Raw genomic sequence first — 18418 nt, forward strand, 5'->3', positions numbered from 1 at the left:
ATTACGCGATATAAGCAAACATTGCGCAGGAACCAAAATCCCAAAGAAGTACGCAGTTAACACATTAAGTTGGCGCCAATGCAAAATCGCTATAATAATTGGCTATTAAAATGTAGCATTTCAATTTCTTTGGAAATTTTGCTAAACAGGGGAATGTATATACAGTCGACTCTCGCTAACTCGAAATTTAAGGAGCCATGATTTTTCTTCGAGTTACGTGCAGTTCGAGCTGTAGAGGTAATTCTGCATTAAATTCGACTTATGCATAGTTCGATTTATAGAGGTAAGCCAAATGAAAATTCAAGTTACAGAGGTACAACTAAACTTTGACTTGTAGAGGTAAAGTGAAAACTAAATGACGACTTATCTACTGAATTTCTAGCTATAGAGGTAATCTTCGGGTCACTTCGACTTACAGAGGTAAAACAACCGTAAAATTATTTCGAGTTATGCACAGTTTTTCTCTTCGACTTAGACAGGTTTTTCCAAGGGGACTGAAAATAATTCGAGATATCGAGGATTTTGAAGTTAACGAGGTTCGAGCTATCGACAGTCTACTGTGTTGTTTTAAATAGCTCTAATTACAGAAGTAATTCAAATTATAAGAATAGTTGCTATATACAGTCAAATTCCATAAGAAACTAACGAAGTGGTAGAAAGAACAGGGTTTGGATTTTTTACTCGTCAAAAGCAGAAGAAAGAAAAAACCTAAATTCAAAAGAACATAATGGCTGTTCTTTGATCAATTATACGATTTAGTGATCAATTATTAAATTTTTGAGGGTGAAATAGTTAATAGAATGATTAAACCCTTCATACAGGGGGTAAATTGCAATCGGACAGGGCCAGCTGCCTCCCTACCCAATCCCTTTTCACTTGACTTGGGAAAATCGACTCCAAACTCCCCTCCCCCAGGATTTTGACCCCACCTTCATAGTCAATCGTTCTGCCTTATTTTAGTCAATTTTCCGGCGCTGTTTTGTATTCCGCATTTAGTCCAAATGATATCAAAACAGGTCCTTTCCTAGACAGAAGACTTCAGGATTCTAAACAACTAAATTTTTTCTAAAATTGTAACAAAGTGCATAGTGATCTCATAAGCTAAGTCCTTGGATGGACTTGGCTCGACCTCCCCCCCCCCCCGGGCAAAAAAAAGTCTAGTAGGACAATCTTTTTTACAGAAGCAACACAAAATTTTAAACTATCTTGGTAGCAAACCAAAATAAATAGTTTTTTTTTACATATTTCTGAGAATTAAAATCAGGAAAAGAAGCTGTAGATTGGCCAGCAGATAGTTACCAATAGCTATTTCTTTGTCTCTTTGCTTAGTCGCTTAATCGTTGTGCCAATGGTGATTACGAAGACACGCGAGTAGATTTTCATGTGCGGTATTAGACAAATTAAGACCAACCTTGACTGGGTGCCAAGTGTTTAGCAGATTTTAGAGTCGTTGGCTTTTTAATAGCAAAAAAAATTGCAATTGTAATTGATTCGCGGATTTGGAGAAAAATACCCAAGTCAATATTTCTAAGATATCACGAAGATAAAGAAAAATTATATTCTGCGACATACCGACATAAAAGCATTGGATACGCACCAGCATGGAAGGGGAAATACACAGGCTAATTACCCCCCCCCCCCCCCCCTTTCCCCACAGGGAGGGCAAAAAAAAATGCTAAGTTGAAGCATATTGTTATATTCGACAAAATATTCGATACTCTTTTTTGGGGGGGGGAATTCAACGTTTTTGACACCTTAGTTTTCCCAGAAACGTTTCTGTTGTAACTCTTAGTACTGACTTAAAGAATAAATCTGATATTACTGGATTAAAAACAATATCATTTTTTCTAGTATAATCTTTGTGCATTAGAGTACTTAAATCATCTTTAGTTTACTAAAAATATCTTTAAGATGGTGTCATCAAGCCGAATCTTTATTCCTCCAAAGAAAACTAAATTCAGGAATAGCAAAGGAGTTGCATCTGCTCAGAGACATCTAGCATTATCATTATAACCGCTTAGGTGCCGGAAGTACGCTTGAATCTTTTTTGGGGAGGAGAGGAGGAAATTTTGAATGGAGAGGAGAGGAAATTTGGGGAGGAGAGGAGGAAATTTGAACCAAGAACGCATGAATTACATGGAAAATAAAAAATAAATCATCTATAGACCTTGGGACTGCGGGGAGGGCTGAGACCCGAGGCACAAGAAGGTCAAATTCTAGTTTAGCTACTTTTCGCTATCTTGAAAAGGGGTTAGGTTAGGAAAATGAAACTTTCAGTACTGAATTCAAGGCCAAAATCATACTCTGGGAAGGTATTGCCAAGCTTCTATGCTAACCCTCCTCTGATTCGCAAGTCTTAGAAATTTGCCTACTTGACAAGTCTATCTATTGAAGCTTTGACATGGCAACATTTTACCTTAATTCTCAGTTTCAAATCAGTTTCTTTTTCTCTGGTTTTAGTTCTTAAAATACAATTCCTGTCACTTGAGTAGAATTTTAAGCCATATCAATTAGTTTTTTCTAAATTTAGGAAATGCATTTGCAGATCTTTGAAACCTCATAATTTGGGATTGGGCAAAGTTATGAAGCTGATAATAGTTGTCTTGGACTTCATTTAAGCAGAAGATCTATTTTGCAAGGTTTCACTTTATAACAGAAAGATTTTTAAAGGTCATCAAAAGTCACAGCCCTCTAGAGGGAGGAGGAGTGGAGGTAGGTACTTCAAAATGTCTTCCTAGGACATAAATTAAGGTAAAATGTTGTTTTGTCAAAATTTCAATAGGTCATGTAGGCAAACCTCAGGGCCCTCTTGAGGGAGGAGTGGAAGTAGACTCTTCAAAATATCTTCCCGGGACAAACTTCAGTCTGTAGATCCATCCCCGAAAGTTTCATTTTCCTAACATAACCCCTTTCCATAATAGCGAAAAGTAGCTAAACTAGAATTTTACCCATAAGAAAATCAAAAGACATAACATCATAGATATTTGGAGGATAGAGGGCATCGTGTGGTTGTTTTTCAAAGCGTCGGGTCTGAACTCAACAAGAAGATAATTTGTGTCCAGACTTCTTCCACGATGTGTTTATCTTTACACAGTCGACATATCATTTCTTCTGTATTTCATAAATCAAAGCTTGAAATAAGAACATTACCGTATTTCTAGCTCTTTTAACAAAAATCCGAGATAACCTTACAATAATGCCATTTCAGAAGCAGTGTCTTCCAAATAGCGTGCACTAATAACTGAAATTTTACGCAATAATGTCCTTCACCAAATTCTGGACATTTTTAGCCAATTCTCACCAAACCAAAGATAATTACGATAAGCTACAGTAACTTAAATAGATAATTGTCCACTTTTTTTTCAGATGGTTGAGAAACGCTTAACAATCTATAGAAATATTTGTACTGCGAGGGTATTCTATGTCAATAGCGGAGATCTAACCCTCGTATCAAAAGTGCCTAAAATAGTGTCAAAACATTCAAATCTTTCTACATTCTGGGGACGATTGACATCAGCTTGACAAATTATTCCGTGCAATGGTGACAAAATTTTATATATATATATATATATTTTTATCTATTTATTTTTTATTTTTTAATCTGGGTATTTTAGTGCTAAATTCAAAAAGATAAGGTCAGATTAGAGTTTCGTTCAAAATTCAAAGTCCTAAATAAGTTCTAGGACCCCCGATTCCTATTCGACAATTTTTTTGTTGACGCCTGAAACTCATGAGTTTATAACACAAAAACAGTGAATGGTAGACAAAATCTAATAAAATTGCTTATTCAGTGTAAATCATATTATTAAGGAAAGTATCCTAAACCACTGTTTTAGAGAAAAAAATAAAAACATCCAGATTAAAAAAGATAAACTTTAAGAAATGATTACACAATAAACAATTGGATAGCTAACAAATTATCATAGAATATCCAAACCCAGAGCCCTTTTCTTTATGTCAGGTTTTGATCTAGGAATTTGTCTAGGTATCGAAAAACCCATTACCAAAGGGCATACCTCATATTATCTTTTAAGGGGAACACTCCTCTGTCCCCAAATATTTTAATATAGAAAGTTTCTCTTTTCAGAGATCTAATCCGCTGTTAAGAGATTGGTGTAAGAAACCTAGTCAGAAATGCGAAAATGCACCGAAAATACCATTTTTCAAGCGGAAATGCATTGTATGCAGAATTCCTGAAGAAGTTTTTATTGAAAAATACACTGATTCAGGGTCATATCCGAGATTTTTGTTTAGGGCAAAGGGTAGTCAAAATAATGGAGAAGAAGGAGTTTGCCTCCACCTCCCATGGACTTTATATAGTGATCTTAAATAACGGTAAGCCGGAGCTCATTGATTGAGACTGTCAGTCCGCCCCTGCGAATGAAGACGCATCCACTAAGCATGCTGTTAAATCCTAAAAGGGCTTTTTTGAAGATCAAGCATTGCACAGGGGATAAAGAGGTTTTGTCAAATTTATTACAGTCACTATCTACAGAAGAAAGATAAAACAATGATTTTTCATCCCTGCAAAAACGTCTATTACCTTCCCCAGGCAAATATAAATGCTTATGTAGATAGCGAGCAAGGCTAAACTACCCAACATTTCTTGTCGTGTTGAACTTACTAGCGGTTTTTTTTTAGCCTTATGAGTGTGGAGAGGCTTCTTTCTGGGGTAGCAGTAGCTACTGACAACTGGCAACATCACAAGAACAGCAAAAAGTAATCTGATATTTAGGAAAAAAGTAGAGTCGCAGTCCCGAAGAGAAGATAGCTCGATATTTTCAGTCCGCCCCTGCGAATGAAGACGCATCCACTGAGCATTCTGTTAAATCTTTAAAGGTTTTTTTTTTTGAAGATCAAGCATTGCATAGTGGATAAAGAGGTTTTGTCAAGTTTATTACAGTCACTATCTACAGAATTAAGATAAAACAATGATTTTTCATCCCTGCAAAATCGTCTATTACCTTCCCTAGGCAAATATAAATGCTTATGTAGACAGCGAGCAAGGCTAAACTACCCAACATTTCTTGTCGTGTTGAACTTACTAGAGGGGTTTTTAGCCTTATGAGTGTGGAGAGGCTTCTTTCTGGGGTAGCAGTAGCTACTGGAAACTGGCAACATCACAAGGACAGCAAAAAAAATCTGATTTTTGGGAAAAAAGTGGAGTCGCAGTCCCGAAGAGAAGATAGCTCGATATTTTTTCTCATTTGCTGCGCCTAAGCTCAACATCTTGCATCAAGTAGTCTGCCTCGGCTAGAATGTCGTCGTATGACCCAAGAAAAGATTCAAATTTCATGGTCCTGGGATCTACAAAAACAATCTTATTTGGGACAATATATAAATATGACAAAACATTCTGGTTAGGTTTATCGTAAACAGCTTGAACGTCATTTACATTTCATTGACGATACGTCATTGCATTGACGAACGTCATTGCATACGAAATTGACGTCATTTGCATTGCATGAAGACGATAAGCAAATTGAACAGTGTGGATTTCATCTGTCAAAACGCCAACAGCAGAAAACAAAATGAGATCGCCATACTAGTCAAGATTGCTGGAAACAACGAACAAAAAGTGAGAACTCTAGCTATAAATCGTGGTTATACCATTGTTTCATTTGTGTTTCGCCAGCCTATTCAATGGAAATAATTTCTACTGATTCTGATTACTATTCTTATCATACAAGGAATGCGTATAAACTGGTATATGAGAAGAAACATACAGAAAGGTCAGGCTATGTGTTTGGTAAAGTGGCTGTAACCCTTTGGACCGGAACAGACTCGCGCGGACAAGATTAGGAAGTCTGAATCCGTTTATTCATGTAGATTGCAAGTCAAAAAGTTCCTCCTTAGTTGAGATGCAGGGTCAGAGCAGGTTCCTTGTTAAGATCATGGTTTTGTTGTTACTGTTTTTTCTTCTTCTTCTTTTTGTTGCCTTTATTTTTGTATTGTTAATGATGCGATTTATTTCACTAGCTGAGTCCCTGGCCACAGTCATTTGACCTTCAAGTAAAGGCTGTGTTTATTAAATTGATTTGTCTTTTGTAAAATGATGAAAATAAAGGTCTATTCTAATTCAAAGGAGGTAGATGAGACCGGTCATGGTTAATAATAATAATAATTTATTATTATTATAATAGAAATAATAATTCACCATCTCTAGCTCAGAAACAATTTGAACAATGTGTTGCAATATCAGCTATACAATTATGACACAAAACTCCCATGTGCTCATCAACTAATCCACTGAAAGAATATATGATACTGTCACCTTTAGAAAGTTTCATATCCAGAAAGACAGGGATCCAGAGACTACAATGACAAAGAAGGGATGTAGATTAAAATTCAACCAATGAACGGCAAAGGACTTATTTAAAATTTTCAGAAAAGAATTAAAATTACATATATTTAAGTCGTAACTAATTGTAACTAACAAACGGTGACTAAAACCATGCAAACATATCTTTGGTTACACACAAAAATTGAATAGAAATGAAAAAAAAGCGAGACATGTAGACAATAAGAAAACGAAAACCAAATATAGGCTATATACTTTTTTTCTGGGTTATTTAAGATCAATTACAAGTTCAGTGAAGTGACAAAATAGGAAATAAATAAGGAGAGAAAGAAAATGAGAGACAAAGGGAGAAGTAATAACAAAGATATTACCTCGCTCTGCTGATTTTCTTGTATTTCAACGTTTTCAGTGGTGTTATTCGTAACTTTTGGTCCACTATCTTCAATAATACGTCCGTTTTCGAGGAGAACTTGTCGCTGTACTCTAGTCTCTGTTTGCCGTGTTGTCTTTTCTTCTCGACGCTTTTTTACAACTATTTCCTCTAGAAATAAAAGGGAGGATGCTACTGAAGATTTTGAACATGTAGCTCAAAGACATTAATTGAAAAGACGGAACAGTTAGTTAGCGAAATGCTAGATTTTAGTGGGGGATGCTGCTTTCATAAAATTTTATGAACAACCTCGTTGTACAAATCAATATAAACATTCTATAGTTTGAAAAATGGAAGAAGTTTTGAGACCCTACCCTAGATTCTCTCCAAAATGACAGCCTTGTCCAAGCTATAATGTCTTCCCCCCCTCCAAGCCAATAGCACGACCAGAAACGGATCCTCCCAGATTAAGATATCTACAGCTTCATTCACGTCTCGTGCCACTTATTCAATTCAAATCCATACAGTCCAACCTTTTTTTCAACTTAAACCCTCCTGCAAATTTAATACCCTAAAAAAAAAAAAAAAAAAAAAAATTCAGGTAGAGTCAATATTGAGATACCAAGGGTGAAAAAATTCCATCTCCCTATCCCTACCCTACTAAGTTCTCTCCTAAATTTGTATGAAGTTATCAAATGATTTTTTTTTCAATGGGTTAGGATTATTATATATATATATATATATATATATATATATATATATATATATATATATATATATATATATATATATATATATATATATATATATATATATATATATATATATATATATATATATATATATATATATATATATATATATATATATATATATATATATATATATATATATATATATATATATATATATATATATATATATATATATATATATATATATATATATATATATATATATATATATATATATATATATATATATATATATATATATATATATATATATATAGTCGTCGGTATTAGGTTAACCAAGGTAGTACTATAAATTCAAATCTGGGGAATAGACAAAATTCTAGTTCAATTTTGAATTTCAATTTTGTGCTCTCTTTTGTGGTAACCACAGTTGCAAAATGTAAATACTAGCAAGAGCAGTTTCATAATGAGGAACGAGATCCTTCTTTTGTGACAAGTAAGCTGCGTTTCAATCGCCGTCTTCTTTTGAAACTTTTTACCTTAGCTGCTCTACCACACTGTAAAGGTTGTTGCTAGGCCTATGCAAGTTAGAGATAAGTGCATTTATCGTATTTAGTGTTTTATTACTTTAAGGGTATATTTTTGGTATGTAATGTTTTAGTGCCTGTTTCTGCCTCCCTTTCTCTTCAAGGTAGTAGTTTACGATGACCAAAACCTGCCAGCCAATGAGAGGCTACCTTGGGGGTCATGGAACTGGAATTCTATACTTAGGACCTGGAAGAGAAGAGGGGGCTAAAGACACAACTGGTGGACAGTTCAGCTTTGGAACCAGCAGTGACTGGAGCCAAAAGTGGTTCGAGGAACACCGCTAGGAGAGCTTGAGCAACCTCCACCTTTCTATAATATACGGTGAGCTGGAAGAGTTTAACAATAACCTCCACATCCACTGGAGAGTTCTAGTAACCTCCACTAGCCAACTATAGACAGAAAGCTTGGAGAGTGCAGCAGCCAACTCCATGTCGACTGTACCAGCCGGTGCAAGTTGACTATAGCTCGGATTCTCAACAGCTTCAAGAAGACTGTTCACGAGTGCGCATTAGCATTGTATTTCGTTTATTTGTTTATTAAAGTAGTTTTAGCAACATCTTGAGTAGATACGAACTCTGCCTACCACTCCACCCAACGTTTTGTCCTCGTGAGGCTTGATCAACCCCCACTGGGGACTGATAATACGGTATTTTCTGTGAGAAATACCCCACACTTCACAACATCATTTATACATAGCACCGTTTTGGAAAATGTTTACTAAAACAGACAAGTCAAAACTTCGTACAGTTTTCTATCGCTTTGTAAAATATCATCTACTTTGCTCCCCATGGGTTCGCAACTCTTATCTTGTTAGAAAGTTCAGCTTAGCTTACCCTGTTATAGCTGTAAAAAAGCCTCTGTATACAATACGTATCTCTCGAAGCTGAACTATCCTTGGTTTTCGGTACTATCACAGTAATTTATCGAAGTATTTGATGTGTTTTGTATTCGTTTGTGTTTAATTGTGTTTTTCTTCTTCTTCTTTCTTTTGTTTATGCTCCGTCTTTCTTTTTTTGTATGTCAGGTTTTCAAATAAATTATTATTATTATATATCAACGTCCTTCATAAGTCTAACAAATGTATTTTCAGGAAATTTCACCAATAGCAATGGGTAACAGCCGAAAAATCGCCAGGTGTTCCTCAACTGTTTTAGACTAATTTTGGTGTTCTGAGTCTGAATATTATATTCATTTTGCTCTATTAGGTCAACTTTTTTATATACAGCCATAGGCCTTCCTGACGAGCTAAATATATGCTAATATCAGGGTTTTGAGTTCAATCATATTTTTCTTTGAATCTATTGGGTTTTGAGTTCAAGAATCTATCAGATCACAACACTATTTTATTTCTCTGAAGTAGCTGCATACGTGTATGCGTGATTGCAAGGTTATTTGATTAACCCTTAGCCAATCAAATTGATTCTAAATTTCACTGCCTGACATTAACCTGCATCTTTCTATTTCTTTCACTTGATTGATATGGCTTCCACGCGACGGTCATGCAGAAAAGATCCTGACATTTTTTGCTACATCTGCAAAGATTACACGTGGTCAGTGGACAGGAGGGACATCACAGTTTGTGTAAAGCGTGCCTATGAGGCTTAGTTTGAAGTCAAACTGGGTGACCAAAATAAGTCTTAGGCACCGAACACGGTGTGCAAGACTGTCATGGAATACCTCCGGCAGTGAACCAAGGGCGCAGAAACTTCACTGATGTCTGGGATCCCGATGGATTGGAGGGATTTGTTAGACGATACATCGGATTGTTACTTCTGCGCCATCAATGCTACTGGCATTAACCAGAAGAATCGACACAGCCTCCGGTACCCCGATCTTCTATCTGACCATCGTCCAGTTGTTCACTGCGAAGAAATTTCTGTACCAGCGTCCACACAGCTTCCCGACAGCAACGACAGTGTCATTGGTGAAGAAGAGGGGAGATATACAGAAAAGGAGCATAAACCCCAAGATTATCTGCAACCATTTTCACAATGTGAGGTTAATGATCTGGTTCTGGATCTCAGCTTGTCAAAGACTTCCTCCGAGCTGTTGGCCTCCAGACTCAAAGAGAAAAACCTAATTGGTGAGGACGCGGGTATCACTTTATTTCATAAAAGGGATGGTGACTATACGTGCTATTTCTGCCAGGAGGAAGAGCTCGTGTACTGCTGAGATGTCGCCAATTTTCTTGGTAAAGTCGGCGCTGCTCAACACCATCCGAGGGATTGGCGACTCTTAATTAACAGCAAAAAGCGCTCTTTGGTGTATGTGCTTCTCCACAATGGGAACCAGTTAGCCTCAATCCCTTTTGCGCACTTTATAACTCCCAAGGAAAAATATAAGACAAAATCCAATATGAGCAGCACCAATGGATCATCTGCATCAACTTTAAGACGGTGAACTTTCTACTTGGTCATTAGTCCAGGTTCACGAAGTACCCATACTTTATATGTATGTGGGACAGTCGAGACAAAGCCCAGCACTATGTAAAGAAAGAGTGGCCGGTGCCACAGCAGTTAGTACCTGAGGCGAGAAACATCATAAACGAACCTCTTATTGACTTGACTTACTGACTTAAGGCTCCTGCCACGTTGGGGGTGGCGTAGAGAGCGTCGCAACTCTGCTCCTCCAGGCTGACCGGTCTACTGCTATTAGTGGGGCCTCTTCGACAGCGATGTTAGATATCTCAAGGAATTTGTTGAGGCTATCCTTCCACCTTGTCTGAGGTCCGCCCCTCGTGAGGCTTGATCAACCCCCACTGGGGACTGATAATACGGTATTTTCTGTGAGAAATACCCCACACTTCACAACATCATTTATACATAGCACCGTTTTGGAAAATGTTTACTAAAACAGACAAGTCAAAACTTCGTACAGTTTTCTATCGCTTTGTAAAATATCATCTACTTTGCTCCCCATGGGTTCGCAACTCTTATCTTGTTAGAAAGTTCAGCTTAGCTTACCCTGTTATAGCTGTAAAAAAGCCTCTGTATACAATACGTATCTCTCGAAGCTGAACTATCCTTGGTTTTCGGTACTATCACAGTAATTTATCGAAGTATTTGATGTGTTTTGTATTCGTTTGTGTTTAATTGTGTTTTTCTTCTTCTTCTTTCTTTTTTTTATGCTCCGTCTTTCTTTTTTTGTATGTCAGGTTTTCAAATAAATTATTATTATTATATATCAACGTCTTTCATAAGTCTAACAAATGTATTTTCAGGAAATTTCACCAATAGCAATGGGTAACAGCCAAAAAATCGCCAGGTGTTCCTCAACTGTTTTAGACTAATTTTGGTGTTCTGAGTCTGAATATTATATTCATTTTGCTCTATTAGGTTAACTTTTTTATATACAGCCATAGGCCTTCCTGACGAGCTAAATATATGCTAATATCAGGGTTTTGAGTTCAATCATATTTTTCTTTGAATCTATTGGGTTTTGAGTTCAAGAATCTATCAGATCACAACATTATTTTATTTTTCTAAATAGCTGCATACGTGTATGCGTGATTGCAAGGTTATTTGATTAACCCTTAGCCAATCAAATTGATTCTAAATTTCACTGCCTGACATTAACCTGCATTTTCTGTTTCTTTCACTTGATTGATATGGCTTCCACGCGACGGTCATGCAGAAAAGATCCTGACATTTTTTGCTACATCTGCAAAGATTACACGTGGTCAGTGGACAGGAGGGACATCACAGTTTGTGTAAAGCGTGCCTATGAGGCTTAGTTTGAAGTCAAACTGGGTGACCAAAATAAGTCTTAGGCACCGAACACGGTGTGCAACACTGTCATGGAATACCTCCGGCAGTGAACCAAGGGCGCAGAAACTTCACTGATGTCTGGGATCCCGATGGATTGGAGGGATTTGTTAGACGATACATCGGATTGTTACTTCTGCGCCATCAATGCTACTGGCATTAACCAGAAGAATTGACAAAGCCTCCAGTACCCCGATCTTCTATCTGACCATCGTCCAGTTGTTCACTGCGAAGAAATTTCTGTACCAGCGTCCACACAGCTTCCCGACAGCAACGACAGTGTCATTGGTGAAGAAGAGGGGAGATATACAGAAAAGGAGCATAAACCCCAAGATTATCTGCAACCATTTTCACAATGTGAGGTTAATGATCTGGTTCTGGATCTCAGCTTGTCAAAGACTTCCTCCGAGCTGTTGGCCTCCAGACTCAAAGAGAAAAACCTAATTGGTGAGGAAGCGGGTATCACTTTATTTCATAAAAGGGATGGTGACTATATGTGCTATTTCTGCCAGGAGGAAGAGCTCGTGTACTGATGAGATGTCGCCAATTTTCTTGGTAAAGTCGGCGCTGCTCAACACCATCCGAGGGATTGGCGACTCTTAATTAACAGCAAAAAGCGCTCTTTGGTGTATGTGCTTCTCCACAATGGGAACCAGTTAGCCTCAATCCCTCTTGCGCACTTTATAACTCCCAAGGAAAAATATAAGACAAAATCCAATATGAGCAGCACCAATGGATCATCTGCATCAACTTTAAGACGGTGAACTTTCTACTTGGTCATTAGTCCAGGTTCACGAAGTACCCATACTTTATATGTATGTGGGACAGTCGAGACAAAGCCCAGCACTATGTAAAGAAAGAGTGGCCGGTGCCACAGCAGTTAGTACCTGAGGCGAGAAACATCATAAACGAACCTCTTATTGACTTGACTTACTTGACTTAAGGCTCCTGCCACGTTGGGGGTGGCGTAGAGAGCGTCGCAACTCTGCTCCTCCAGGCTGACCGGTCTACTGCTATTAGTGGGGCCTCTTCGACAGCGATGTTAGCTATCTCAAGGAATTTGTTGAGGCTATCCTTCCACCTTGTCTGAGGTCTGCCCCTCGGGCGAGACCAGCCATGAGCTTTAGCGTCAATATCGTAAACTATTTGGGCTGGGGTTGTCGTCGGCATACGCAGGAGGTGTCCGAACCATCTGAGAGTACGCTGCGCTGTTTGGACGGAGAATGGTACTTGGGAGGTGAGTGCGAGCAACCTTGCGTTGCTTACAAAATCGTCCCATCGGAGTCCCTGAATCCGACGGAGCTGTTTCATCTGGCAGACGTCTATCATGCTGAGGATTGTTGATTTGAGAGGCCAGGTTTCCGCTGCATAGAGGAGGACCGAGCCTACGAATGCATTATAAATTGGCATCTTCGTGCGCCTAGATCTATGCGGCATTCTCTTATTGACCAGGAGAAGATATTGATCCCACCGCTACACATGAAGCTTCGATTAATAAAGTTGTTCATGCGCGCTCTAGAAAAGTATGGGAGGTGCTTCAATTACCTTTGCCAAATCTTTCCTTGAATGACCATTGAAAAGCTGAAGGCCATTATTTTCGATGGCCCACAGATACGGCAGCTCATAAAAGACCCATAATTCGAAACTCAATGAACACGCTAGAGTGCGCCGCGTGAAATTTGGTCGTTCAGGTGGTGAACAACCACCTGGGGAAAGGCAACAAAATACGTCATACTCGCCAGCGGCATGATAGAGGCTTTCCAAAAACTCGGATGTTTGATGAGTATAAAGGTACGCTTCCTGTTCTCACACATGGAGAAGTTTCCTGAAAACCTTGGGGCAATGAGTGATGAGCATGGAGAAAGGTTCCATCAGGACATGTGCCAAATGAAGGAGATATACCAGGGAAGATGGGACGTAGTCATGATCGCAGACTACTGATGGTTGCTGAAGAGAGACAACCCAGCAGCTGCTCACACACGGGAATCGAAAAAAAAACACGGATTTATCGCGTGAATTCTGAAATTATGTGTCAAGTAACGCTCATTCATTTACAAATATTATGAATGATGCTTATCAAATTTGACGGAGTAAATAAAACAGAATTTGGATACGTTGACTGTTACTTCTTAAGGGTAACGGAAAAAATCGTCAGGGGTTTCTCAGCTGATGATCAGCAAAAACTGTTTTTTTTTTACGCAAAATAGATTTTTTAAATTTCTGTAGCAAAAAATCTTGACCTGATTGAACAAAATCAAGGTCATTTTCAAATTCAGAGTATCAAAATTAGTCTAATTCAGCTGGAAAACCCTGGACGATTTTCAAAGAATATTTTTTTGTTACCCAGTGTAATCATTCTAACGGCGTCATTTACTATATCAAAGCACCTACTTGAAATGGAGGGGGTCTTAGGATTAATTTCTGTAGCAAAAAATCTTGACCTGATTGAACAAAATCAAGGTCATTTTCAGACTCAGAGTATCAAAATTAGTCTAATTCAGCTGGAAAACCCTGGACGATTTCCAAAGAATATTTTTTTGTTACCCAGTGTAATCATTCTAACGGCGTCATTTACTATATCAAAGCACCTACTTGGAAGGGAGGGGGTCTTAGGATTAATTACCTTGGACGTTATTGCTAGTGTCATGGTAGTTTTTTATGTTTTTAATATAATTCTCAGATTTTTTGCGCATTTTTAGGTTCCACCGCAGTAAATTAATGCGCACGTCCCTGACCGAACCCGTTTAAAATAATACACTGTACTTTGCTGGTAATCTTAGGAACTGGTAGGCTAATTTCAGCAACTATTTTCGCTTTTCAGAGGGTAGGGTCGCAAGTTTGTCAGAACCTCGAGCAACGGTCAGATGATACGGAACAAGGTAGATTTATCTGGTAACAAAGTAATTATATAGAAAAAAGGAAATATAAAATTTAATTACCTATTCAATGCTCTTTCCAAGCATAATTATCACTAATATCATAATTGGTCCCAGTCCCTTTCTTAGTGCCTAGATATTGCCCTATTTCTTATCATCAATTGGTTCACAATGCCAAATAATGCTAGTTGGATAAAAAAAAAAAAAAAAAAAAAAAAAAAAAAAAAAAAAAAAACTATGACAAAAGCAACACCAGCAACTTTTGAATTTAGCCAAGCTCATATCCAGGCTTTAAAGGTGAGGAAAGGTAGTATGCAATTGCATTGGTAGTGATTACTATGTTTGGAAATAGCATTGAACAGGAAAAGAGATTGTATTTTCTTTTGATTTTCTTTTTTTTTTGCTATCTGATTTTAACGTTACAAGATAAATTTATCCAAACATATAGGAACATGTGGTAAAAATCCATCTGAAAGCTTCAGGAGAGAAGCCGTTATAAGCCCAGAATTGGGGCTGTTGAGAAGGAGACATGGTAAGAAAATACTTCTTACTTCATTATATGCAGAAAAACTGTAGCTAACACGTTCTGACTACATAACTTTATCCCTTCTCAACAGCCCCAATTATAGGCTTATACCGAGAACCCCCCCCCCACTTCTTATTACTATCCATTAGAATAGTTATTTCATCAGCAAATCCAGAAAGAGATAATTAACTTGAAAACAACTTACCCTCTCTAGTAATAGCAATAGAGTCCCCATCATCCTGAAAAAAGAGAATGTATATAGCAGTATTTTTCTTCTTCTTTCGAATAACTATAACCATTCTACTACCAATTAGTAACTGATAAAAGCTACACGCTTAAAATCTACTTCGAGGTCTTAAAACAAACGATGTGAAACGAATCGGAACAAATGACTTCAGTCATGCTCTTTATAGACTTTGAAATTTTAACCTTATGAAAAATCTTTTGACATTTATTATGCTGATAAATTATGATGTGACTACTAAGCCACATCTCGATTTTGAGAGCGGTATTTGTGTCAATTCCGATAAAATGATAGGAAACTGAAATTTATAAGTAATTTTGACGTCTGGAAAAGATTTTTTTTTTTTACTCTGATCCGAAACAGAAGCAAATCACATACTCTCCAGTGGGGAATTTCTTTTTTTTTGTCAGGGGACATGAATTCCGGCTGTTAAAGCTATATTCATCTCTTGCCGGAACCTACATCTGCAATATGCCTCTCTTGGGCGCCTACTTTGTTGGCTACAGTTTGCACCTTGCTTGAGCCTCCAGCCAACTTTCTGTCACCCCTTTCCTTTCTTACTTGAAATCCTGTGCCCGTAAGGGCTAGGGTTCGCATCCTGGTGTCGCCGATTATTTGGTTTGGAGCGAGGGTCAGCGGTGTACCTGAAGATATCTGGAGGAAAAACACGGGAAATGTCGGATGATTTGTCCTCAGCTACACATTGTGCTCCTTCCGGCCGAATGCTGAGAATCAAGATATCGATATATGCACTGCCCAGACCATTGATTAGCATGCAAAAAGATGAGCAGGGCTGACCCCCCCCCCATTCCTTCTGAAGACGAGAATATAATTTGCACTTTACTGAAAAAAATCCATATTTCAAGCTGAATGTTTCTATTTCTCATAATGTCGAAAAAAAAGGCACCGTCATAACCAAGATTACTAAAAAAAACGAATGGACGTGGATTGACACTTTAATGTGCATATACTAATATTTATTCCTTAAAGTCTTAATAATTTTGGATTTAACAAACTTAAAACATTTAAAATGTAATTTGTTTTCAGTAAAATGCAAATTATGTTCTGGTTTTTGGAAGGCATGGTGGGCTTCATCCCCACTCATCTTAGTTTCAGCTGGTTTTTTTTTTTAGTTTGAATCGATTATTTACTGTAATTTCTGTTCGTTTTGGGTTCCAATTATTTGGTGATGGTGGTTTGTGGTAGTTTTACGCTTGGACAATTAATTTACTTTATTTCTGCTGATCTTTGGTTTACTGTAGCTCTTTACTTCCCTTTGAAAAACTTATTTTGTCAAAAGGGCTTTTAGATTAATTTTATTATAGATTAAGATCACAATATGTAGAGACATCCCAAACCGAGACTGGCAGTGACATCTTGTTATACTCCGTGCATCTCTGGTATTTATTTTGCCAAGGCCTCGATGAACTGAATCCTCGATAACTTGATTTTTAATTTCCTTATATACATAGAGACTTATAGCAGTAATTCAACCCTAGAGTAGTATAACTATTAGATAAATAGAAGTTGTGGTTCCCTTTACTTGTTGAGATGCTATTTTGTCTTTATATTAGAAAGGCCTTACTATTTTTTGCTCCCTTTTAAATTTTATTAATTGGTTTGTTTGCCCTCCAATCAATTTTGACTGTTAAAAAGGGTACTGGAACTTTTAATTCCCAATCGAATGAGCTCCTTTAAAAGTTTCTATGATAGCGCTGCACTGCCTATTATATTACTTATATGCCTTTTTGAAAACCTGCATGCATACATTTTTTTAGTTTAATTAAAACTCTCCCAAAATACTCCCTAAAAGTTTCACCTTATTATCTTTAGCCTCATTAGCCACAGCAACCATAGTAGTAGCATTAGTAATATACGCATAGTGCCTCTTGAGAGTTCAAAATCCGCCACAACATTTCCCTCATGATGCCCTGTAAGTTTCAGCTTGATACGTTAAGCCGTCCCAAAGATAACGCTGATACGCCCTTTTGGCAATCTGTATGCACATAGTATGTTTTGATTTAGATCAACTTTTCCCTTGACATCTCCTCAAATTTTCATTTCAATATCCTCAGCCTTGGTAGTACTCGCTACAGAAGCAGTAGTTGTATGTAGTAGCAGTAGTAGTGGTAGTAGTATTAGTTGGAGTAATAGTGGTACTAGTAGTAGTAGCGGGAAATACTGCCTTTTTTGTCAAGTGATCGTTCCCCTCATCATTTCCTGAAAGTTCAAAATTACTACACTCAGTCATTTCCGAGTTACGCCCTTTTGACAACCTGTAGGCCTATGCACATAACGTGTGATTTAGTTCAACACTCCCCTAAACATTCTCTCAAAGGTTCACCTGAACACCCTTCGCCTTCTTGGACACTAAAGGTCAAACATACCCACCTTTCTCAATAACAAATAGTATATGTAAATATCGGATTTCTTTTGTGGATTTATTTGACTGTCCCTCTTCCACATCACGCTGTGGCATTTGGAGGGGATGTGTCTATGTTAAGTTTGTTGTTAATAATTAATATTAAATTACATAAATTAAATAATGGGCGCATTGCATAATATACAGCCCTTACCTGAGGGCTGTAGGGGGGGGTCAACATCCTCAGAGACATAGCTATTAGACCTTTTAACTATGCTAAACAAAATGGCAATATCAAAATTCTGATTGGAAGTGTCTGGAGAATCGATGGGCGTGGGAGAGAGGCTGGTTGCTCTCCAATCACTTTTGACTCTTAAAAAGTGCTCTAGAACTTGCAATTTCCAATCGAATGAGCTCCTTCCGAAGTTTCTGCGACAACTCCTTCCACACCAAGTGCCTTAGTGAAAAAAAAAAAAAAAAAAAAAAAAAAAAAAAAAAAAAAATTGTGCCCACACCGCTCTTTACTTAAGGAGCGCTATTGCGCTACTTATGATAAATTAAGACCCCCAAAAAGCTTTGATAGAAGAAGAAGAGCAAAGACAATATGCCATAACGGTTCACATACAACAGAACCCCCGTTTACAACAGCCCCCATTCAACCCCACACCATTCAACTCAACTCATATGCAACT

The 18418-nt window shown here is 37.6% G+C and overlaps 1 protein-coding gene across 1 annotated transcript in view; it reads right to left on the reverse strand.

Moving 5' to 3' along the window:
- The window catches only part of LOC148954604 (uncharacterized), a 97740-nt gene that overhangs the window by 65328 nt on the left and 13994 nt on the right, over positions 1 to 18418 (reverse strand). Inside the window, exons 3-4 of the mRNA XM_089086642.1 lie at positions 15326 to 15359; positions 6673 to 6842 (exon numbers count right to left, since the gene is read on the reverse strand). Of these exons, the coding sequence (XP_088942768.1) occupies positions 6673 to 6842; positions 15326 to 15359 (204 nt within the window). The remainder of the gene's footprint in view (positions 1 to 6672; positions 6843 to 15325; positions 15360 to 18418) is intronic.

The sequence above is a fragment of the Artemia sp. Qi Xiang Cuo genome, chromosome 3, assembly GCF_049724085.1.
Source record: "Artemia sp. Qi Xiang Cuo chromosome 3, ASM4972408v1, whole genome shotgun sequence".
Classification (NCBI taxonomy): domain Eukaryota; kingdom Metazoa; phylum Arthropoda; class Branchiopoda; order Anostraca; family Artemiidae; genus Artemia; species Artemia sp. Qi Xiang Cuo.